Source organism: Gracilinanus agilis, chromosome 5 (genome assembly GCF_016433145.1).
Source record: "Gracilinanus agilis isolate LMUSP501 chromosome 5, AgileGrace, whole genome shotgun sequence".
NCBI lineage: Eukaryota > Metazoa > Chordata > Mammalia > Didelphimorphia > Didelphidae > Gracilinanus > Gracilinanus agilis.
The window spans coordinates 209,691,027-209,717,279 of NC_058134.1; the positions used below are offsets into that span (position 1 = coordinate 209,691,027).

Genomic DNA, 26,253 nt, shown 5'->3' on the forward strand with positions numbered 1-26,253 from the left:
ATCCTGAGTTGAAGATCCATCTTTAATTGTAAGAAATTAAAGCTGTAGGTGTCACCAGGCCCAGCCTGTGGCAAAGACCTTGTTTAGATGTATAACCATCTGTTTTGTAGGATTTTGACAATTAGCATAAGTGATTAATAAAACCAAATGTATAGAATGTGTTACTAAAGCTTAGGAAATATTTGCAAAGAGAGTTAATAAAATCCAATAAAGGTCTAGGATAGGCAGCCATTTGCTCTTGTCCTTCTGGCAATTTAACACTAGTTAAGCCTTCTTTTTTGGCCATCAGGATTTACAAAGATTGAGGCTTCCATTAAATGTCTCTGTCTCTGGAGTGTATGGTTCATAGTATGCCACAAGCACTGTTCATCATTGCAATTTGAAAGTAACAATAACAGAAAAAGTGGGAATGAATCTGATCAGGATACAATATTCAGTCATCTCTAATTGATACTGCAAATAATAGACTGACAAAATCAGACTTAACTTATTATACTGATTCTGGGAATAAACTTAAAGATATTATTATCCCTATTTTCAATGAAGATATTGAGGCAGACAAAAGTTAAGTGACTTGCCAGAGTTATAAATGTCTAAAGTTGGATTTGAACTCAGACCTTCCTGATTGTAGAGTCAAAGCACTATCCCCTACATTATGTAGCCAGATGTTTATACCTCTGGTTTGGGTAGATCTTTTATGCCAAATTATGGAGTTCTTTGGAAAAATGTCTTAATTTGATCAGAAGTAGCTCTGATTCACCTCCCTTATATTTTTATTCATCATATTTGTCACTCAGCTCTATATTTTTATGAATTCTCCAAGGTCTGGTCAAAGTTTGTTGGGGTTCAGGACTTAATTTTAAAAAATTGGCTCCATCATTAGGTGGTCATGATAAGTAAATGTGATTTTAGGGCTTTCCTCCTTGTTCCCATCCTACCCCTTACACCTGGTCATGGTGGGTACCTATGAACTGTTCTCAGGGGTTAGTGCCCAGCTTTTATTAAGGACATTGTCTTTTGTTAAGGACAGGCTTGAAGTATGGTGTCTGGAAGCTACCATTAATGGGCAAAGCATCTTACCTTTTGAATAGAACCCAAGAAGAACCACTGGAATCTCTGAACTGGAGACCAAATCATCTTGGGATAAAGCATTACAATGAAGAAGAAGACAAGGCAGCTGAGATACCTCTTCAATGCTGGAGACTGCTATACAGGTTCTTATTTCTATTTTTTCCTCCCCACCTCTTTTGATTACATAAGAACACTGAAGTTATTGTGATATACTTTGGGCTTTCAATATGGACTTCACCATGGACTTTCAATAAAGCACCCACAATTTTTAAAACCTGTGATCAATAATTTGGCATCCTTTATTCCTCTAATATTTTTTTACTTTATTAGTCTTCTCTTTCCTGTTGACCCTATTTGAAGTCCTTGACTTAGAAATGATGAAGTGAATGGTAATGTGCTGATCTCAAGGCATAGTCTGCCTAATGCCTCTAAAATAGGAAATAGTTATTTACATGAACAATGATAATACAGGATAAAATGTATCAAGAGTGGAACAATTTTGTTAAAGGAATTCAGAAAAGGGAGAAATCACTTCTGTTTGAGGTTGTGGGGGTAGTAGAACCTTTTGTCTGGGTCTTAAAGGATGTATAAGATTTTAATGTTCAGAAATAACATTGGAGTCATATTCCAGGCAGAATAAAAGGGGTTAGCAAAGATTCGTAAATTGGAAAGAACAAGATTTATTATGAAAAAAAGTGAATATTTTGGTTTAATTGGTCCATAAAAGTATTTGGAGCAGATGAGTTGGAGGCTTTTCCAATTAGATTAAGAGAAATGCAAAGATGTTCACTATTACCAATAATATTTAACATAGTTCTAGAGATGCTAGTTATAGCAATAAGCCAAGAAAAAGAAATGGAGAGAATAAATATAGTCAGAGAGAAAATCAAGTTATCACTTCTTGTGTTTGATATGATGCTGTGCTATACACTTTTTGCTCACTTCCTGACAGGTAATGAACTTAAAATGTAAAAAGAGACCTATATTTTTGAACATGGCTAATATAAGAATTTGCTTTGCCAGACTATGTAGATATGTATTGCATAAAGGATTTTTTTTTGCTTGTTTGTTTTAAATTTATTTATTGAAAGGGATAGAATAATGTATTTTTAAAAATATCTCTCATTCGGAAAGTTAAAAAAATTAAAAATAAAAACATAAAATAAAAAGAAGTATTTCAGAGGTAGAAATAGAGACAACGGGACCAATTAGATATGGGATATGGTAGAAAAGTTAAGGTGACTCCAAGATTTGAACCTGGTTGACTGGAAGAATTATGGATTAATAGTAAATTATGAAAGCAAAGTTAAAAAAACTCATTTAGTCAGAAGGTCTTATATAATGAGAGTATATAATATATCAATTTTTGATATATTGAATTTGAGTGTGCAATAGGACATCCAGGTAGATATATCCGTCAGGTAGCTGGAAATGTGGGACTTGATCTTGGAAGAAAAACTGAGACTACAGATGCAGATTAGAATCAGTTGCTTAGAAAGTTTAGTTGAGACCATAAGAGTAGCTGGAATTCTTGAAGGAAAGACAGAGTAGATGAGAATACCAAAGAGGAAGACTTTGGGAGGAAAAAGAAGAGGAGGAGAGAGAAGAGACAGAGAGATATGAGATATTAACTTGAAGAGCTATTAGAATTGATTAAAATGGAGTAAATCTGAATATGCTTGTAGAGAAGGAGAGATTAGAGATGTCCTTCAAAGAGAAAGAGATGACTAATGGGAAAAATCCTGAAATGGAGGTTGTGGAATTAAGACCACAGATGGAAGGATTAATCTTGGAAAGGTGCAAGAATGTTTTTGAGAAAGGAGAGATTGAATATATTACCTCTTTTAGAAGATATTTGCCTTTTAAAAAAGGACTTGGGGAGAAGGAAATGCTTTACATAAAAGAACAAACTACTCATTGAATTTGAGCTGTCACTGGAAGAATTTTTTTGGTGGAGTGAGAGGACTTGTCCTTCAAATCACAACAGGTAAACTGATACCTACAGCCTAGGCAGGTTATAATCCCATTTCTCTTACTCAAGAGTTTGTCCTGTTTTGCTCTATTCATGTAGGTGAGAACTGCAAGAGATAGGGAGTCCCAGTCCTCATGTAAATCATTTCAATTATTATTTATTAGGCACTTAAGTGCTAGGCATTGAACTAAATGAACTAAAATAAAAAAGAAAGTCTCTGATCTCAAGGAGCTTACAATCTAATGGGGGGAGACAGCACAAAAAAGGAGGCAGGAAAGCCGTGTCAGTTGGTGAATATCAGAAGGTACACAGTATGGAGGCATCTTGTTTTGTGGAGTTGAAGCCAGTCAGAACAGCAGATACAGAGCTGAGAGAGAGTCCAAAAGGAAGGCATTGGGAGGAGTTTGGTACATCACCTTCCAGGCCTCTCTCCAAAGGGAAAAGGATCCTGAGGGCGGTGCTGTCAGTCAAGGTTTGAGCAACAAGGTGAAGAGCTAAGAAGTGATGAGCTTAACCTGGGAGGCTTCTTATTCAGTGGAGTTGAAACCATTCAGTGCAGATGATGCAGCGTAGAGTGCCCAGCCTCATTTTTCCTTTAAATATCCTTTTTCTTTTCCCCTTGCTCTTTAGCAATTATCATTATTTTTTATATGATTCATTCAGCTGTTAATTCCTTGTGATAACTCTCCTCTCATTATTACTTTATAAATACTTTTCACGTATTTATGGTTTTATCCTTCATTTGACTGCAACACAACACAGAATTATTTCTTTCACCTCTGTTGTCTCCCTCACAGTGCCCAGTGATCCCGTGCATGTAGTTAGTATTCAATAAATACTTGCAGATTTGATTGAGTCTCTTCATACTCCAGTCTTGCTGGGTTGTAATTCTTTTTTTCTATCTGCCATGTTTCAGGCCCTGTTGGTTTGTACAATATAGGACAGACTTGTTGCCTTAACTCTTTGCTCCAGGTGTTCATCATGAACCAGAATTTCACCAAGATCTTGAAGAGGTGAGACCTTTTCCTGGGAAGTTCACCAGCTTTTGGCTAAGAAATAGTACATTAAAGATTTGTATTTTCTTTCATGTTTACAGGAAAATTTCAACTGTTCATTGTGAGATGGGGGCCTCCTGAATTAGACAAACATTTATTAAGCTTCATGTAGTAGGACTATGCTCAGTTGTAGGCATACAAACACATCTAAACAAAACATTGTCTGTCTTCCAGGAGCTTATACTCTATTGGCCTCTTCTTCCCTCCCTGGCTGCTGGAAGAAGGTTCATTCAACCAGAGACTCTGGTACAAAGTGGTTCAGTGTCTACTCTTTTGTATTATCTACTGCTTTTGAGATAGTAGATTTAAAACTAGAAGAGATGTTAGGGGTTATCCAGACCAAACAGGATGAGGAATTGAATCCAGGGCCACGGACTCCAGGATCCATCATTCTTTTCCTGTTACTGAATTTCTCAGTTTCAAGACACTCAAGTAGTCGGCTTATTTTGTTTCTTCTTCCAAATGCTTAATCTGTTCCCTATTTATCAGTTTGGACTATACAATTAAATTTATTTCAATTCAACAAGCATCCACTAAACATCTATTATATATAAAATATATTCAGGGAATATATGTGTTTAGGGAAGACTGGCACCTCTAGTGGGAGGGCTACTGAGCACTTTTTCAGGACTGCTTTCTTCCTTTGATGTGCACTTGCCTCTCAGTTCTCACCTGTGACTCCAAGTAACTGTTGTATATGAAGATGCCATCCTTGAGTAAATTCTTTTGGCTGGCAGGCTAAACCAGGTTGAGGGTAACTGAAAGCCTTCAAATTTGTTGGTAAGTTAGGGAGAGTGTCTACCCCAAGTGTGTGAAGACATCCTTTAGTAGAAGAGACAGAAAAGAAAAATTCGTTCCTATGGCCATAAAGGCAGCAGAAATGGGCACTATGGAGGACCTAGAATCTTGGTGAGACATTGAAGAATCCAAAGTCATCCACTGCATCCTAAGCCATCACCAGTCATCTTGACTTTTGTCTTGCCTATGGACTTTGATGACTGGAAAAGAGAGTGATGCAGATGATTTTATGTAACTCTGCCTCACTTAAATTCAAGTCAAAAGAGATCACCAATAATGTCATTTTGGTATTCTTCCAGTACAATGGTCAACAATATTATGTGCTTAAAGGCAGCTGGATGATCCAGTGGATGGAGCACTAGACCTGGAATCAGGAAGACCTGAGTTTATATCTGGTCCCAGGAACTGTGTGTCCCTGGGAAAGTCACCAAATTTCTGTTTGTTTCAGTCTCCTCATTTGTAAAATGAGGATAATAATAGCATCTACCTGTCAGGGTTGTTGTGAAGATCAAATAAGATAATCATTGTAAAGTGTACAAATATATACATTTTATTTATAATTTATTATTAAATTTGTTTATAAATTTATAAAATTCTATATATTCTACATGAACATGATAATAATATACATATATAATATATGAATTAGCTATGTGACTCAGGACAAGCCACTTGGCTTCCATTTGCCCCAGTTTCCTCAACTTTAAAATGAGGATAACAAGAGAAGCAAATGAGATAATATCTGTAAAAACACTCAGCACAGTGTCTGGCACATGTAAAACATAATCTAATTAAGGAACTTTGGTTTATATTTACTGTTTAGTGCCTCTGTATAACTGTATATTCTCTGCATGTAATCCCACTACATAATCAGTATTTTAAATGATAAGTTTTAAGGAATAATCCTAATTATTAAATGGCTGAATAATTGTATATGAGAATCAATAATCAATAACAATATTAAGAAAAAAATCTCTTGAAATACCTTTGCAAAATACCTTTGCCAAGGAGAGCTGGCACATGTCTTTAGTGTTTTGGAATATATTTATACTTCTTAGGTCTATGGTACCTTTTTTAGCTTTGAAATTATGGAATAATCTTGGCTACTTTACCATATGTGATATAGAGGATTACATGATTCTTCCTTATAAGAAGGTAAAGAAAGAACCTGACCTTCTGGAAGAAAGAAATCTTCTAAAAGAGTAGGGGGGATGGTGGTGATAGTGAGGAAATGGTTTTGTCTGTCTCCTTATTGGGAGGGATGGGGATATTTTTTGAGCTGATTTCTTCCAGAAATCCTCACAGTGTATGATCCCTCTGCTTTTTCAGGATCACGATGCCTAGGGAACTGGAAGATCGAAAGAGAAGTGTCCCTTGCCAGCTACTTCTGCTCCTGGAGAAGATGCAAGACAGCCGGTTGAGAGCAGTATGGCCTGTGGAGCTGGCATTCTGCTTGAAAACCTGTAACGTGCCTTGTAAGAAAGTCATTTGTCTATGATGTTAGTGGTTGGGCCAGGAGAGGTGAGGATGGGTGGTTGTGTTTATGTGTGTATAGATGAGTAGAAGAGCCATTCAGGGTGATTTGGAAATCAAAATTGCTGCATTAAGGCTCTGCCATATTGGAAGACATGTAGATTTTAAAAATTAATATCCAATATCTTCAAGATTCTAATTAATACAGACATTAACTCTTAGTCTCTAACAATTACCAAGTCTCCCCCTTATCCCTCTGTAACTCAAGCTGGTCTGGGCACGCCCATTGGAAACTTGTGTCCCCTACTATGTAGGTAGAGTTATTGGCCTCCTAGGATGATCAGTTAAAACTGGCCATACTGGGGCAGCTAGGTGGCTCAGTGGATAGAGAGTCAGCCTAGAGTTAGGAGGTTCAAATCTGACCTCAGACACTTCCCACATGTTCGAAACTAGGCAAGTCACTTAATCCCCACTGCCTAGCCCTTACTGCTCTTCTCTGCCTTGGAACCAATACACTATATTGATTCTAAGATGGAAGGTTTAAAAAAAAATGGCTACACCAATAAAGAAACAGCAATGACAGACATATTGGTAGCATACATGCATAATGATGGCAACATTGTCAAATATAATAATAAAATAGCATCATAACTCTTGGCATGTAAAAATTAATACATAGTAAAATAAAAATATATAATTAAATTTAAGCCACACATTCATGAATAAATATGAGTATTTTCACTTGGCTACATATAAAACCACTCCACAACATTAGTAGTTATTCTGGACACAGGTTGGGTACTAGAGGCATCTCTAAGGCAGGAAAGGTGATGCCTCTGGGTTTGGCATTCTGAAAACCTAATAGTTGGTTAATGTTGCTACTAATCTCTATCAAGCAGTGCTTAACTTGGTCCTAGGAAAAATGTGATGGATTATTTGTTCTATATCTGTATTGGAATTCAGCTCTGCAAACATAATATTTGAAGTTTTCTACAAAAATCCTCTTCAATGTCAAGAATTAGAGTTTGTGTTTAGTCACTAAGTCCTCTGCGAATCAATGCAACTTCTTTTTGGTGACTAACATTCTTTTTTTTTTCTTTAAACTCTTACATTCTGTCTTAGAATTGATACTAAACATCTGTTTATATTGTATGAGTTTGGGTTGTAGGAAATGGACATGTTTGTATGAGGAGAAAAGACTCATGGGGTTATGACAGATGTCTTCAAGTATATGAGAGATCATTATGTGAAAGAGGGATTAGACTTGTTCTCTTTGGCTACAGACGGCAGAGCCAGAAGCAGAGAGTTGAAGTTGAAAAAAAGCCAAATTTGGGCTTGACATCAGGAAACATTTCCTAGCAATTAGAGTTGGCCCAAAGTCAAATGGATTGCTTTGAGAGGTCATAGGTTCCCTTCGGGGGTGGGGGGGTGGGTAATTCAAACTGAGATTGGTTGACCATTTGATGGTCCAGGCAGCTAGATGGTACTATTGGAGTTAGGAAGATCATTCGGTCTGAGTTTCTTCATCTGTAAAAGGGGGAGAATAATGGCACCTACCTCACAAAGTTGTTGTGAGGTTCTAATGCAATAATTTATGGACAGCATTTTGCAAACTTTAAAGTGCTATATAAATGGTAGCTCTTGTTATTTTTATTCTCATTCTTATTCTGTTATATTAGGAATTCCTTTTTGGGTATAATTTTTATAAGACTGAAGCAGAGGTTCCTTCTAATTCTCAAAATTTGTGATTTTATGGTTCTTTGCCCTAATTGTACTATAACTGAAGTATAATATTCAATTCTGGGTTTCAGCTTAGAGAGGAGAGTAATTAGGATGATAAAGGGATGAAAAAACTCTGATTTTTCTACTAAACTGTGCCCTGAAGTACTGTGACCTGCTCTGGGTACCATATTTTAGGAAGGACATTGAGAAAATGGAGTATATTTAGAGCTGAGTTACCAGTATGGTGAACATAGTGGATAAAGATTAGTTAAAGGAACTAAAGATGTTTAGCCTAGAAAAAAAAAAAAAAGACAAGATGTAGTGAAGTCTTCATTTTCTGTTATTCCAAAGGAAAATGGACTGTCTTTGGGAAGTTAATGGGTTCTCCCTCACTTGAGGTTCTCAAGGGGAAATTACATGATCATCTTTCAGGGCTATTATAGAAGGATTTCTATATGGTTTGCTTTATAAAGGTAATTTCTAATTCTGAGATTCCACAATTGTGAATGGAGATGGGACTCCAAATTTAGGTCAATGAATTGCAATTTTGGTGAAAGCAGATGCCAGAAAGATTTCCAGTATAAACAGCTTCCCTAATAGAGACCAGCTGGAGTAAGAAGTGAGATGACAAAAGACAGCTGTCACCCAAGCAAGGCAACTGCAAAGGGAGCTCCACTACCTGAAAAAAATGCTCAAAATATCCAACAGTTGCATCAGGGCATCAGGTTTTCCCAGAGTATTGTAAGTGTATAGAATCCCAGAAGCTAGAGTTGGAAGAGATCTTAAAGACTTTCTCTTCCAACCTGCTTAGTAACAGATGAGAAGAGTAAAACCCCAAAAGTTTCAGTGCCAAATTCAGTGCCATAATAGAGTAAGCTTTTGAATCAGGATGTATAATGTTATCGAATTCTAGATTTGGTGCTCTTCTAGTACATTAGAATTCTGTTGAGGTTAGGGAAAAGACATAGGGGTTAGGGCAAACCTGAAGCTAGATACCCAGACATATAGTTGAGGAGATGAGCCCAATTATCCTACTGACACATCTTTTTGCTTCCTTTGACAGTGTTTGTCCAGCATGATGCTGCCCAACTATTCTTGACCCTCTGGAATTTGATTCAGAGCCAAATTACAGACTTAGATCTGGTAAGGACTTAGAATTGAAGAAATTTTAAGTGCTACATATTTTAGGAGTCATTTAATGAATAAATATTTATTAAGCACCTGTTATATATTGCAATCACCGTGCTAAACACTGGGGACACAAAGAAAAGGCAAAAAGATAGTCATTGCTCTCAAGGAGCTTATAATCTTATGGGAGAAATAAGATGTAAACAATTATGTATAAACAAGCTACCTACAGGATAAGTGGGAGATAATCAATGGAGGGAAGACACTAAAAATAAGGGGAAATGGGAAAGGCTTCCTGTAGAAGATGGGAGAAAGGAAAAAGAGAAGAAAGTGAGGAAGATGGTTTAAAAACTTAGATAAATGTATATGCATATTGTAGGTGCTCAACGAAATTTTTATTAAATGAATGAATGAAGGGTGATGTGAAGGGTGGCACGAATAGTTATTGTCAGAGCAAGGAAAACAGTCTTTGTTCTTAAGAAACTTATCATTTTAATTGGGGGTGATAAAGAGAAGGCAAAAAAATTTGAGGGAAATGTTTGGGAAGAAGAGGGAGTAGAAGAAGATAAGCAGATCTAATTATTACTTGAGCTTCTACTAAGATATTTCTTTCTTTTTGCAGTCAGAGAGGCTGAAGACCTTATATACTGTCACGGTACAGGAGTCCCTGGTCTGTCTGGACTGCAATTCAAAGAACCACAGAGATAGCAGGATGTTGATCCTTTCTCTATCACTTTTTGATAATGACTCAAAACCTCTGAAAACCCTGGTTAGTGTTTTTTCTTGGAGATTTTTCTGTTCCAACTTTGTCATAGCCAAAGTCTTCTATTCCTCTTCAGTTTCCCTGTACTTTCTTTAGATGAATCACATAATTCAAAATTTTAAGATACTTGGAGAAACCAGAAGAGACTTTTGAGAGACCAGATTGTCTAGCCTTCCTTAAGGCAGAAATACATATAAGGCATCCCATGTTGTGTCTCTCATTAGATTGTTTTGTTTCATTTTGTTTTAACCCTTACCTCCATCTTAGAATCAATACTATGTATTGGTTCTAAGGCAGAAGATCAGTAAGGGCTAAACAGTTGGGATTAAGTGTCTTGTCAAGGATCATACAGGTAGGAAATGTCTGAGGGAGGATTTGAACCCAGGTTCTCCTGTCCCTAGGCATGACTCTCTATCCACTGAGCCATTTACCACCCCCACCCCCGATCCTGCCCTTAATATGGTTTAAGATTCATCTAGGTATCCCTTGGCCTTTTCTTCCGCAAGCTCAACCCATTCTAGTTCCATTTGTTATTTATATATCTATCATAATGAGATTTCCTAGGCTTGTCTCCTGTGCTTAGGAGTAAAACGTGCATAGCTTCCAATCTTACTTATGATATCATCTGTCCTGATAATACTTTATGTAGCCAAGCTTGGAAAATCTGGGTTCCTCATTTAGTCCTTGGGTATCCATGATAACCACCTTAGATTTATATGAGGGGAATGGTCTGCCATTTTCAGTTTGCTTTTTTAAAATTTGTTTATATATATTAATAAATTGTCTTAGATTCTTCTATTAGATTTGGCTAAATTATTTGCCTTTTTAAAGTTTTCCTGTATAATTTTTCCTTATTCCCATTATCTTTCATTTCTACCTTTCTTCTTCCTTTCCATTACCTTTCTTCCTCTGACACATATCTCTTATTTCTCTTCTTCCACATTCCCTGTTTTAAAAAAAAAAACATGGTTGGTTGAGCACAAAATGTGTCAGGAGTGATAATAACTTATGTTAGATTGGGCTTAATGGTTACAAAGTACCTTGCTTAGGATCACAGAGCTCAGATCTGGAAAGAACCTCAGAGACCATCTAATTCAAGCCCTTCATTTTACAGATGAGGAAACTGACTCAGAGGGCCATCTGCCATGTCACACAGAGAATAAGTAAGAGAGGTGGGATAAGAACCTAGTTTGCCTTTACTTTTTATTCCAAGCACTCCCATAATTTACACTAGTTTAATAGTCCTATGAGGGGAAAGCATTAAAAACTTAACTTTCTTCTTCATTAATCAGTATAATTGAGGCAGCTCTGTGGTGCTATAGATAAAATGCTAGACTTGTCCAGAAGACCTGAATTCAGATTTTAACTTAGACACATAATATCAAAAAATTCATTTTTGGGGCAAGTCACTTAATCCCTGTTGATCTCAGTTTCTTCATTTGTAAAATGTGTTGGGCTTTTCTGAGGATCAAATGAGATAATATTTATAAAGCATTTCACACCCTGCCAATCATTGAAAATACTTAATAAATGTTTATTCCTTTCCAAAAAAAATAGTCCTATGAGGAAGAAATTAACACTTCCTTGTTCCCATTTTACAGATGGGGAAACTGAAACTCAGCTAGCTAACTCACTCGTTCAAGTTGACATGTCCAGTAAGTAGAGAAGGCAGGAGTTGAATCCAAGTATTCTGACATCAAGTCTGGTGTTATTTTCTTCTTGTGTCCTGTGCTAGGAATCAAAGTATATGACATAATTCCTGATTATTAAGGAAGGGGAGAGTAGCTGGGGAATTAAAACAAACAAATAAAAAAATGGTGAACAAATCCAAGAATGAAGTGTGCTTTTTTTTTTTTTAAACATAGCAGTTACATAACCATTGTATTATGTAATACAGACTGACCTTGGAAAGCTATGTTTTGGATTGAAACTTTACAGCTCAGAGACCATGTTCATTTTTGGAAGGCTTTTTTTTTTTCTCGAGATCACATGCATTTTTTTTTCAGAGGCCCAATTGATTGTTTACTAGCACATCCCCAGTTGTAAGCTTTTTTTTCTTTCATCTTTTTGGGTATTTATGTTCTAAGATTTTCTTCTCTAAACTAATTGCAGCATATTCTTTGTCATCCTGATTATGGTTCCTTGTTCCTAGGTTTTTCTGGCTGCTTGACTTGAAAGCTCTGGATTTGGGCTATGATATTCTTGGATATTTTTCTCTTTGGGTTTTCTTTCATGAAGCAATCAGAGAATTCTTTCTATGTTACTTTGCCATCTTGTTCTAATAGATCTGGGCAATTTCCTTTTTTTTTTTTTTTTTTTTTTTTTAAACCCTTGTACTTCAGTGTATTGTCTCATAGGTGGAAGATTGGTAAGGGTGGGCAATGGGGGTCAAGTGACTTGCCCAGGGTCACACAGCTGGGAAGTGGCTGAGGCTGGGTTTGAACCTAGGACCTCCTGTCTCTAGGCCTGACTCGCAATTTCCTTTTATGATTTCTTGAAATATGGCATCCAGGTTTTTTTCTTGGTCCTGTTTTCAGGGAGACAGATGATGCTTAAATTATCTTTTTAGGACAGTTGTTTTTGAGAATAAATTTTAAATTTCTAAATTTTATTTTTCCTTTTGGGTTTACTTTTTGGACTTTCTTTAACCTATAATACAATAATACAACATTACCGTGACATTTTTTTCATTGTATTTGGAGTTTGGGGTTTTGTTTACTCCTATCACTGGCCTCAATTGCTGGATTAGGACTTTATGTCTGGGCCAGGGTTCACTTTTTCCAATATTTTTGCATCTGGTTGGCAAGCTCTGCTTGATCTTATTTCTTCTCTATCCTGGATGCTAGCGTCCTTGTAGTTCTGAATAGTAGAGCTAAGACTGGGTCCCACCTTCTGTTATGATGCTGGGCTTTTGCTTTTATCTCCCGGTGGCTCAACATAGATAACGGTATTGACCTTATCTCTGTCTCTTTCTTCTTGTAAGGAGTTAGCTCTTGCTCTGCAGTGGTCTTAAAGTGTCCCAATCAGGCTTCAGAGATCTTGCTAGTATAAGGTGTCATACAAGGACTATATGCCTGTTGCTGAGTTGGCTCAGTCTCCTGATGCAGGTTGGAGTTCCTCGAGGAACTTCCTAGTAACCTGTATTGTCTAGTTTTTGTTTTGTTTTGTTTTTTTAATTAAAAAAAAAAAACCTTACCTTGCTTCTTGGAGTCAATACTGTTCCAATTGGTTCCAAGGCAGAAGAGTAGAAAGGGCTAGGCAATGGGGCGTCAAGTGACTTGCCCAGGATCACACAGCTAGGAAGTGTCTTAGGCCAGATTTGAACTAAGGACCCTCCCATCTCTAGGCCTGGCTCTCAGTCCACTGAGCCACCCAGCTGCCTCCAGTAGGGTCTAGTTTTCACCATCACTCTTCCTCTGACAGACCAGGGCTAAGTTCTCATTGCTTCATGAATGGGAGCTCATGCTGATTTCTACTCTCTATGGTTTTCTTAGAGGCTGAAGGCTTCTGGTTATTTAATTATCTAGATCTGGAATAAATTGACACATTTTATTAAGTCAGCACCATTGAAAACATGTTGCATACAGAAAAGGCTTTGCCCAAACACAAAGGCCAATGCCAAGAGGAAAAGGCAAAAACAAAGGATTGCCTATCAAGTCACCATCTTCAGAAGCTCATTTAGGTCATTCTAGCAAAGGATAATTTTCCATGGGGGTGTCTGAGTGGGAAGAGTGGGGTTGAAATCAAGGGAAATACCTTCAGGAACATAGAAAAGGAAAAGAAAGAATGCTGGAGGCACAGAATGAAGAGACCAAATTCTGCCTCTCTCGATACAAACACCAGCCAAGCAACCCTGGGCACCATGAGTCTTAGATGTAGAATGGGGATAGCACCACCCGATACTCAACCTTCCCATGGTGGTTGTGTCCAAGGTAATGGGCAGAAATGTAGATGCTGGTTATTCTATGTAAAGCAAGAAAGAACTCGCAGGGAAAGAAGAGGATGGAGGAGATAAGTAGTTAACTTCAAATTTGCCTGAATCCAAGATGGTGGGAAGGAACTCCACCCCTAGAAAAGTGGAACCTGAAGGAGGGGCACACTAGCACATGTGCATACACACCTATAAAGAATGTAACAGGGAGAAAGAAGGAGAGACATTATTCAGGATACATGTGAACAGGCACCACCACAAACAGAAGAGATGTTCAGTGTGAAGCAGAGCTGGCAGAGGGGGAAAAGGCAGAGTCAGTACCCAAACTTCACATTGTCCTTCTTCTTCTTGATCTTGACAGATTTGGTGTCCATCAGAGCTGGGGTGGGGGAGTAGAGGGTGAGAATTCTAGCTACAGACCAATAAAGTATCAGAACTTTTTTTATGGAGATAGGATAGGCAGGAGGAATGCTTAGGAACCTTATTGGTATTTTCCTTTCATTATCATAATCATTACTTAATCTGGTGCCTAATTAGATCTTTTTTTGAGGTATTTATAGGTAATTTAGGCTTTTCTAAGACAGTCCATGTCACCATCTAACCCAGAAGTCAATATCTTTTATTTTTCACTGCCTTTCCTTCCAAAGATATCTTTTTTTTCTCCTCTCAATAAAAGAGAGAAAAAAGTAGTTTAGTAAAATTAGTAGATATATAGCTGTGTGACCCTGGGAAAGTCACTTAACTCCAATTGCCTAGCCCTTAACTATCCTTCTGCCTTGAAAATAATATTAAGTATCAATTCTAAGACAGAAAGTAAGAGTTAAAAATTTTTAAGGGATTCATCAGTCATGTCTGATTTCAAGTACGTAGTATTCCATATCTACAGTCTCCACATCTTATAGGAGTTAGGTGAATTTTCTTATCTATTTTTCAGAGCCAACCTTTTTTGTTGTTGTTTAACATTATACGGTGTTCAGATTCATTTTTTTCATTCTTTCCATTTATGTTATCAGTATGTGTACTGTTCTCCTGGTTCTGCTTACTTCATCACTCTGCAGCAATTAATATGTCTTGCCAAATTTCTTTGAATTCTTCATATTTATCAATTCATATGTGCAGTAATATTCTATTTCATGTACCTCAATTTATTCTGCCTTTTTCCAACTGGTGGACATCTTCTTCCCTGCCCCCCTCCCCTTCAGGTTTTTGCTACTACAAAGGGGAACTCATCTTGTTATAAAGGGAGTGTGGGGGCATTAGGAGAGGGTGAGTACCTTCTCTTAGTCCTGAGGCAGAGCTACTTAACGAATACCTTAGGTTGGAGGGGTGGCTGGGCAGCTGTGAGGAAAAAAAAGATGAATCTGATGAGATAGAAGCCCAAACTATTAAGGTGCTTGTCTGACATCATATTTCCCTTTGTGTCTTCTGGGACAGGAGGATTCCCTACATTATTTTCTCCAGCCCAAGATGTTGTCAGAAAAAAACAAGTGTCTCTATGAGAACTGTGGGAAGATGACTTATTGGCAACAGGTAATTAACCCTGTGAGGGCTGACCCCTTTCCCCATCCTTTTTGTTATTCCAGTGTTGCTCTTGTTGGAGTTTTAGGATGTTCCTGGCTGAGGTAGAGTTCCCCTAAAATCTCATTAGACTCCTGAGGTCATGCCATCTTGGGTCCCTGGATCCTGGCCAGAGTCTGACTCCATGATAAGGGCATGGGGATGTAAAGGGGAAAAGGGGGTTTTTGGTTGAATATATTAAAAGTTTAGGTCGCCAGGGAATTGAATAATTATCAATCCCCAATTAAAGAATAACCTCAAGTCAAAATTACTTTTATGGAAGTTTATTTACAAAATATAGGAGAGAGTGGAAGTAGAGAGATGAGAAGAGAGTAGAATAATAGATTTGTATTCAAGTCTGGGCTTTACTCCATCAGGGCTCCAGAGGCCCAGCCAGAGCCTAAAAGTCAATTAACAAGGGTTTTAGCCACATGGGCTTCTCCCAATCAAGGGAGCCTCCCAGAGGCTAGTACCTCCCAGGAGGTTAAAGGAGTCAGCCCTCTTCACTCACCAGGTGTAGTTCTAAGAGAGAGATGTAAAAGCAGTCTCACCAAGATCTCAGGGTCCCAGGTCCAGAGCTCCTCTGTGTCCAAGCAAGAACCAGAAGAGCCTGGCTCACTCAACTCTCTCTTTTTAAAGGGATCTCTTTTGTGTCACTTCCTGTGCCTTCCCTTTAGTTTGTGTGTCCAATCACAACAGATACTTTTCTTAGGACTGCCCAGGAGGCAGTCAGTAAATTCTGATTTGTTACTCACTCTAGCACACATGGGTTACAAGCTTCTCAACTTGTGAGTTAAGTGAAGATGTTTTTACCTTTGCTGATTAAATCTAAAGATGGGCAGGGTATATTTAATCTCATTATCACAGGGACAATGTCAATATAAAAATGGAAATGGATTTTGACAGCTGTTGTTACAGCTCATCAGAACACTTCATTCTTTTTTTTTCTTTTTTTAAGAACAATTTCCTTCTCTCTTAAGCAATACTATGTATTGTTGCCAAGGCAGAAGAATGGTAAAGGTTAAGCAAAGGGAACTAAGTGACTTGCCCACAAACTAGGAAGGGTCTGAGGCCACATTTGAACCCAGGATCTCCCATCTCTAGTCCTGCCTCTTGATCCACTGAGCCATCTAGCTGTCTCCAAGCACTTTATTCTTAAAAGAAAGGAGTTTCAAAAGGGAAGAAAGGAAAAGAATGAGGGACGATCTCTTAAAGGTTGGAGTACCCTCATTAGATGTGCTAAACAAACTCTTAGTATGACCAGAAAATGATAAATTTTTAAAAATTGAATTTATTTAGTTGGGTATTGATCTTTCCTAAAATGCAAAAAATATAGGCTAGTTTGTTGGCAACTGTCCCATTCTCCAATCTTGATTCTGCAACCCAAGGTAAATTTTGGGATGGATTCCCACATTGACATCCCAGGCTGACTTTTCATCCTGGTACCATTCTTCCTTTAATTATGTGGATTTTCACTCTTCTTTGGTTTCATGTTTCTTCTTCTCAGACCCTGAAGTTAATGCATTTGCCCCCGATGCTGACATTCCACCTCATGCGCTTCTCTTGTAAAGATTTCTCAAACACTCAGAAGATCATTCACCCACTGAGTTTTCCCCAACGCCTGGATTTCAGTCAGGTTCTTCCAGAAGAACAAGATTGGGGGGACTCTGAAGGACAGGTAGGGGACACTGCTAATCCCAATCAGAGAAACGATTCTTTTCTCTTATTCATTTGAATTTCTGGATTGAAGAATCCTGAAGATCTAGAAGCCAACACAAAAAGAAGTGACTCACCTTTTCAGAGGAGACACCTCTAAGCATCTGCCTTGGTCTATATTCCTATCTCATCTACCTAGTCCAGTAATAATGATCTCTGTTTAGGGAAGGGGAAAGGAATAAGCATTTATTTTTATTTTCTTAAACCCTTACTTTCTATCTTAGAACTGATTCTAAATATCGGTTACATAGCAGAAGAGTGGTAAGGGCTAGATAAATGGGGTTAAGTAACTTGTTTGGTGGCACACAATTAGGAAATATCTGAGGTCAAATTTGAATCCAGGACCTCTCATCTCTAAGCTTGGCTCTCTCTACTGAGCCACCTGGCTGCCCCCAGAATCAGCATTTATTAAGCAACTACTATGTGCCAGGCACTAAGTGCTTTACAAATATTATCTCATTTGATCCTCACACTAATCCTGCAGGGTCAGTGCTATCATGAACCCCATTTTACGGTTGAAGACACTGAGGCAGACAGATGTTAAGTCACTTGATAGCAAGTGTTCGAGACTGGATTTGAACTCAGGTCTTCCAAACTTCCAGCCCAGTGCTCTGTACACTGTGGCACTACCTAGCTGCTTATGGTAATTAGGATAGGCAGTGGCAAAAACAAAAAACTAAAACCAGCTATTGGCATGTTATTTTTAAAGGGACTAGAACTTTAAGTTATTATAGCTGTCTCCTAGTCCCAGGCTTCTTAACAGCAAAATATTAATATTTTTTCACTTTCTTTTTTCTTTTTTTTTTTGCAACAAGACTAATATGGAAATGTGTTTTACATGATTTCACACATATAATTGATATCATATTGCTTGCTCTAGAAATGATTTGGAAAGGGAACAATGGAAAGAGGAGAATTTAGAACTCAAAAAAAAAAGAATGTTAAAAATAAATAATCTTAAAAAAAAGAAAAAAACCCAGCAGAATATTAACAACAACAATGGCAGTAGTAGCTAATATTTATGTAGTGCTTTACCTTTTCGGGGTCAATTGTTTATATGTTTCACCTATATGATATTATATTATTTCAATGTGCTTAATGTAGGTTTCATATCTCATTTTATCTTGATAATAATCCTAGGAGAAGAGTGCCATTATTACCCCCTTTGAAGAACAAAGTCTAACTAGGCAAGCGGATTCTTACAAATTGTACAGTCCTTCTATATCCCTAGTAGACTATTTCTAAAAGTATCACAGGGGTACCACCTTATGCTTTGTTTCCTTCCTTCCCCGCAGTATGAACTTTTTGCCGTGGTTGCTCACATGGGGACAGCCAACTTTGGACATTACTGCGCTTATATCTGTAATCCTGCTGATGGCCAATGGTTCTGCTTTAATGACTCCAGTGTCTGCTGGGTGAGGAATGTGGCTTCCTAAACTGGTTAACCATACTCTAGGAACATCCACACCACTTTAATTGGAATTAGAGCATACGAATGGAACAAAACCAATGTTGAATGGACTAATGATGCCCCAAAATGTTTTGGATCTGCTCTTTGGAATTTAGAGGGGTCCCTTTTGTAGTTTTGGAGTTTTTAAAAATCAGTCTCTGAACTCTTTCCTCAGAAAGGTGCATCTTTTGAATTTATCTGTTGGGGCCATTTCCAAATCCATGAAGATCTAGATTCATTGTCCCTGATCTCTGACACATGTGCGGGGAGCATGAGGATGCCAGAAGTTATGACCAAGAACTGTGTTATATGAAAACTAATTGAAATTTAAAACCCCAGACTCAGATATTACATGAGAAAGAGACTAAGCAAACTGCTATATAGGCAGAGTCAGAGGCAGTTTTGCAGAAAGGACATCCTATAATTAGATGTTCCAGGATCTTGGGATCATGAGCGGTGAAGATGGTGGGAAAGAGCAAGCCTGTGTTGTACAGGACCGTGCTTTGGGCATGTAATAAATATTGATTGTCTGGCTTTCTCTTTTTGTGTCCTTGTAGGTGATGTGGGAAGACATCAAAAGGACCTATGGGAACTATAACTTATATTGGTAAGAGGAATATTGTTGCATCCATTGTTTCATCGATTGTGCAAAAAGATTTAAGATTCCATATTAGTATTAACAATATCACGAACCTGAGTTTTTTTGATTAGCAGCTGGGCTGGGACCTTATTCACTCTTCTATTCCTTCCCTTTTATGTATTATAAAAAGCTAACCAAAGAAAACTCAGAGGGAATTGTAGCTGTCAATTTGCTATGTTAACAAATATTGCAAAGATTTAATCCCTGTCCCGCTAACTGTCTTTCTTATGTTAGTTGGTTGGGTCACACACACACACACACACACACACACACACACACACACGCACACTCAGAGTCTCTTTTTGTACTTTACATCCTAGAGTAGAAAATGTTCTTTATCATTCATATAAATTCTTGAATGCCCTTTGTATGGGGTGGATATGAGGAAGTGCTTTAACATTGAAGTAGAAGGGAAACTTTTTTTTTTTTTGTAGAGGGGATGATTTTGGATTTTTAGTGGTGCCATTTTTAGATGTAAGGTATATTTCCAAAAGATGCAAATAAACAGGAGAGTAGAAAATAAATCTTTTACTACCAGCGACCACAAAAATAATGCCTCAGGGGCATCTAGGTCGTTCAGTGGATTGAACCAAGCCTAGATATGGAAGGTTGTGGGTTCAAATTTGTCCTCAGACACTTCCCAGATATGTGATCCTAGTCGAGTCACTTAATCCCAGTTGCCTAGCCCTTACTGCTCTTCTGCCTTGGAACCAATACTAAGCATTGATTCTAAGATGGAAGGTAAAGGTTTAAAAAAAAAACAATGCCTAGAAAATGGCTTGATATTAGCACTAGACTATACCTTCCAAACTCTTGTGCTAACTAATTAAGGTTTTTTTCTTTTATTCCTCCTTTTTAGGGGAGAAACAGCATATCTTCTGTTTTATAAGAAGACTGAAACCTCATTGACTAGTTCTTAAGCCACTTTCAAGACTATCAGATAATATCAAAGTCCTTTTCTACCTTCAAAACCTGGTGACTTTTAAAAAAGGATTCTTGTTGTCTTTATTATTTATTAAGCAATCATTTTTACATGTAGTTCTAGTAGAACTCAATCTTGGTTTGTGCCTACATAATTGTGCTTTTTATGAATCACAATTATTTTTCAAACTTCATATTTATATTCCTTCCTTTGTGCCTTTTTCCTCTGCATTTGTGCTTTCTACAAATATACATTGAACATGGGTGAGCTAACTTAATTATTGGATAACTGAGTGAAAACTCACCTCAATCCCCTATATATCATTAGTTTTTGATCCTGCTTTCCTCACATCTCTTTCAGCAATCCACCAGAACACCAGGGCAGGGCCTTACTCTTGACTTAGAAATAAAAATCAAATTGATAAGCTCATTACATCTGGAAAGGATATGGCAATCTATTGTCCTTTGGCTATATTCAATTGCCAAAACTCAAGTGCACAGCCACTGCTTGCCTATGTATGTTGTATTCCCATGATAGAATATAAGTTATTTAAGGAGAGAGTTTTTCTCATTTTGTGTGTGTGTTTGTGGTCCTATTGGCTAGCACTGTATATGGTACACAAAAGATAATCAATAAATGTTTGTTAGTTGACTGATCTATGCACAAATAAGCACAATACAATGCAGCCCATGAAAAATTCTCTGATGCTAGAGAGCACCTCCCTCGAGGGAAGAGAGAAATCACTTATGGCTGGAATGAACAGAAAGTTAGCATTTATCTGAGCTTTGAAAATGGGTGGGGTTTTAACAAGTGATGTGAGTATTCTAGATTGTGGAAGAGGTATTGGCAAAGCCACAAAAGTAGAAAAGGGAAAGATGACTAGTTCAATATGGCAAAAATGTGAGGAACTAGATGAGAATAATAATAGGACTAGAAAAGAAGATAAGAGTCTTTACCAAGTTCAGTTATACACACACATACATGAATACACACACATGTATACACACAATACATATATGGACTAGAAAAGGAGATAGTCTTTATCAAAGTTACATACATACATATCTTTACACTCATATGGAGTGGAACAGGAAATAGGAGCCTTTACCAAGTTCAATTGATATCTATCTACCTACTTTATCTTTCTATCATCAAACTATCTTTCTATTTTATCTACCTTTCTATTTTTATTTATTCTTCTGTCTCTTTTTCTTTCTCTATCTTTTCTATCTCTATCTCTAGCTTTCTCTATTTTTTATCTGTCTATTATCTATCATCTATCCATCTATCTACTTACTTTATCTTTCTATCATCAAACTATGTGTCTCTCTCTCTGTATACACACACACAAACACACATATACACACGCACAGACTAGAAAAGGAGATAGCAGCCTTTACCAAATTCAGTTACAAATATATGCATTTATGTACACACCTACACATATATAAATACACATCAACACACATATATACGAACTAGAAAATAATATGAGTCTTTACCAAGTTCAATTCTCTTTATATATATATATATATATACACAAATGCATAAATATTATACACACACATATATATGGGCTAGAAAAGGAGATAGGAGCCCTTATCAAGGTAAAAAAAATATACTGTAATAGGCAACTTCTGGGAAGAAGATGGAGACCAACTTGAGTGACAGATCGTCAGTTATAGAATTTAGAATTTACCCAGATGGCATGAGCCAAGGGCAAAAGACAGTTGCTATCACCACCATAAAAGCCCAGGGGCAGAAGACTTCAGGGTCTCATTTTTGAGAAGGGTCCCAGGTGGTGAGGGTGGGTAGACCTATAGATCTGCAACTCCAGCATCTGTACCTTATTGCCTCAAGCAATCAATTCACCTGTTGCTGATCAGGGCTGAGAGACACACATCAAACATCTCCCAAGAAGAAGAAGATCATAAGCCCTCCTTTCACCTGGTCTAGGCCACGGCCAGGCCTGACCAGGGTCTGTGAGGGAGAAGAACCTCTCCAGCCAGCTGCCAACTTGTGACTGATTAATCAGCCTGTTCTAGCTTCCATAGATTTAGCACAGCCATCCCCAACACCACTTTCCTTATCCTTGAAAGGATGGGGGATGGGACAAAAAGAACCAGAAGAAGGCCGTTGGTGACAGTTACTGACAGTTGGGACCAGAGAGGATTCTGGGAAATTCTCCAGAGGAAGAAGTGGGGGAAAGGGACTTCTGGTGGAGGATGGAGAGAGGGAGGAGAACATCTCAGTTTGAATCCAGTCCTGAGGGCTTCCTGAGGATCCTTCTTTGGACATTGATACCCCGATTCCCTGGTCAAAGGCATCCCATTGCTTCTCATCCAGCAAGACTTCAGTTAGCTAAGTTTTCTGGACTCCATTTTGGGAGCGATCTCTTGGGCTCCTTCCCCCATTACCCAACCTTGCTGAGAGACCCCTTTCCAGTCTAACTTAAAATTATAGAAAAGGTTAGAAATAGAAAGTGAAGGAGAAGGGGCGAGGGGAGATGCTTGGGAGCAGGAACCCCAAAGGTTCCCACCTGAGTGACAGACCCCATAGAAATAGAGAAGAGGGCACCCCAAAATCCCTCTGCCCTTCACCCCTTTCCCTAACCCTTGAATCTCAAAGAATAAAAGCCATTCATTAGTCAGATAGCGTTCCAGAGTGCCTGAGAGACGAGGGGGAGGGGAATCACAGCTTGGTCTGGCTGCCTCCATCTTAGAGCCAGACCACCCACCTGCTGTGAAGTTGGCTGATCTCGGAGGAGGCTTGCTCAAACCCCACCCTCATTCAGAATCGGATTGGAGTCCCCCATACCTCCTCTTTATAGCCTAACCCCCAATTCCTGTGGGGCAGCACGAACATCCAGGTCACCCAGTTTAGGAGCAACACCCCCTCGAAGTCCCCCAGTGCATATTTGGCAGGAGGGGAGAGCTAGAAGAGAGTCCTCCTCATAGACTCTCTCTCTCCCTTCTATCATAACATTGGTTCCTTGGTTCTGTTTATTCTTATATCCTGGACCTTACCCCTTTGAGTTTATAGCATTAAATCCTTGAACCCATTTAAGTGAAGACTGATATCATTCCAAAAGCAAATGGATAATTACATCCAAAGGGGAAAAGTGATTTTATCAAATCACAGTCATCAGCATTATCCAACCCAATATCAATCACTATCCTTATCATAAACTTTATCCATCAACCCAACTCCAAGCCAAGTAACCAGAGGATCTATGTGGGTCAGTATGCAGCTTCTCACTTATTCACTTTGGCTTGGGCACTGTTTGTGGGGTCAAGGGCTTAGCTGGGCTGAGCATTTATAAGCCCTGGTGGTTACCAGCTCACCTTGGTGGCCATTCAGGCATCCCTCTCCTCACTCAGCTTAGATCCATTTACCATCTAAGGATCTTGGGCCAGCTTCTTCAGGCTCATCTTATTCAAGCACCATACTGCCCGGTATAACAATACACATACATATATGTACATATTATTAACATGCAAATATGTGTGTATATATACATATATATATAAGATCATGCTTATTTGTGTGTAGGGTAGATAGATGATAAGTGATAGGATGTGGCAAAGATTAGGGTAAAGGAATGGTCTGGAAAAATGCTTATGTGATAACCTCTGGGGCCATTTTCCCAATTGTATTGGCAGGTTAGGTTCCCAGGTCATTGGGAAGCTCCCAAAGAGCTGTGGCGACTCTTGCTGTTGCTCAGAAGCACTAGTATGCTTGTGTGCTTGCTATTATTAACCCATCAGGTGGCATCAGTTAGCTTTTACAAAAGATGCCTTCCCGAGAGGACATAGCAGGTATTGAAGGTACAAGAATATCTCTCAAACCTGGGGACACTCTCCTCTTGTACATACAAGTTTCCTGGGGACAGTAGGATCAAACTAAAGCAGATGAAAGAATATTTTCCCCTAAACACACAAGGTCTCTGAGGGGAGTGGGTTCAAGACTGAATCACAGTGATAATAGAGCATACATGTAGAGGATATGTAGGACTAATGGGTCCCGTGAGAGTTCTTTTCTCTAGTTGAGGAGTTCCCACCAAGCTTTCTTTTGGGAATAGCATTGGTGTTGGAATTGTTGTTCTCTTTCTCAGCTTATCTGGCTTCTTCTAGGTGGTCGAAAGGTCAATCACACTATTGGGCTGGGCCAAGCAGTTTTCTTGACTATTACTTTTCTGATTCTGGTGGACTCTGCTACCCACTTCAATTGCTTGTAGGACCTCTGATGGCTTTCATAGATCTCCTTCGCTGACTGACTTCCTGGGAAGTCCCCTCTCGGGTATTTGTACACCTAACAACAAGAAATAAGAAACAGAAGAAATAAAGGTCACATGTGCTCACAGAATCATGGCAGGTGGCTGGCAGAATATAAGTTGTCATTTCCCCACCTGGCAGCTAATAGTAGTTATTCCTCCTTCATCACCAGGAAGGAAAAGAGCAAAAGGGCCATAGAGACATATTCTGTGGTGCGCTGATAAATGTTTAATAAATGGATGTCTGAAAAAAATATAGGCATGATATACTTTTGAAAATTTTTAATTTGAATATTTTCCCATGGTTACATGTTTCATGTTCTTTCCCTCATCCCCAAGCCCTCCTGCCTCCCACCCCCATAGCCGAAGCACAATTCCACTGGGTTTTACATGTATCATTGATTAAGACATTATTCCATATTATTGATAGTTGGACTAGTTATCTTTTAGTGTTTATATCCCCAGTAATATCTATATCCCATGTGCTCAATCAGTTGTTTTTCTTCTGTGTTTCTCCTCCCACAGTTCTTCCTCTGAATGTGGCTAGTTTTCTTTCTCATAAGTTCCTCAGCCTTGCTCTGGATCCTTGCATTGCTGCTAGTAGAGAAGTCCGTTATGTTTGATTGTACCACAGTGTATCAGTCTCTGTGTACAATGTTCTCCTGGATCTGCTCCTTTCACTCTGCATCAGTTCCTGGAGGTCTTTCCAGTTCACATGGAATTCCTCCAGTTCATTATTCCTTTCAGCACAATAGTATTCCATCACCAACATATATCACAATTTGTTTAACCATTCCCCAATTGAAGGACATTTCCTCATTTTCCAATTTTTTTGCCACCACAAAGAGCGTGACTATAAATGTTTGTACAAGTCTTTTTATCTATGATCTCTTTGGGGTACAAACCTAGCAGTGCTACAGCTGGATCAAAAGGCAGATAGTCTTCTAAAGCCCTTTGAGCATAGTTCCAAAGTGCCATCCAGAATGGTTATATCAATTCACAGCTCAACCAGCAATGCATTAATGTCCCAATTTTGTCACATCCCCTCCAACATTCAGCACTTTCCTTTGCTGTCATGTTAGCTAACCTGCTAGGTGTGAGGTGGTACCTCAGAGTTGTTTGGATTTGCATTTCTCTAATTACAAGAGATTTAGAACACTTTTTCATGTGCTATGATATACTTTTTTTTTAACATTTATTAATATTCATTTTTAACATGGTTACATGATTCATGCTCCATCTTTCCCCTTCAACCCCCCCCCCCGCACCCCCCTCCACCCATGGCCGATGCGCATTTCCACTAGTTTTGTCATGTGTCCTTTATCAAGACCAATTTCCAAATTGTTGGTAGTTGCATTGGTGTGGTAGTTTCGAGTCCACACCCTCAATCATGTCCACCCCGACCCATGCGTTCAAGCAGTTGTTTTTCTTATATGTTTCCTCTCCTGCAGTCCTTCCTCTGAATGTGGGTAGCTTTCTTTACCATAAATCCCTCAGAATTGTCCTGGGTCATTGTATTGCTGCTGGTACAGAGGTCCATTGCATTCAATTTTACCACAGTATATCAGTCTCTGTGTATAGAGTTCTTCTGGCTCTGCTCCTTTCGCTCTGCATCTGTTCCCGGAGGTCTCTCCAGTTCGCCTGGAACTTCTCCAGTTTATTATTCCTTTTAGCACAATAGTATTCCATCACCCGCATATACCACAGTTTGTTCAGCCATTCCCCAATTGAAGGACATACCCTCCTTTTCCAATTTGTTGCCACCACAAAAAGCGCAGCTAT

The 26,253-nt window shown here is 38.5% G+C and overlaps 1 protein-coding gene across 1 annotated transcript; it reads left to right on the plus strand.

Moving 5' to 3' along the window:
• Positions 1-1,156: 1,156 nt before the first annotated feature.
• USP18 (ubiquitin specific peptidase 18) lies at positions 1,157-20,781 on the plus strand. Its single transcript, XM_044678212.1, has 11 exons — positions 1,157-1,214; positions 3,960-4,056; positions 6,226-6,371; positions 9,155-9,234; positions 9,842-9,988; positions 15,348-15,443; positions 16,978-17,148; positions 17,743-17,745; positions 18,482-18,601; positions 19,194-19,243; positions 20,136-20,781. The coding sequence occupies exons 1-11, from the start codon at positions 1,157-1,159 to the stop codon at positions 20,194-20,196; spliced, it is 1,029 nt and encodes a 342-aa protein (XP_044534147.1). The 3' UTR covers positions 20,197-20,781.
• The last annotated feature ends 5,472 nt before the right edge of the window (positions 20,782-26,253 follow it).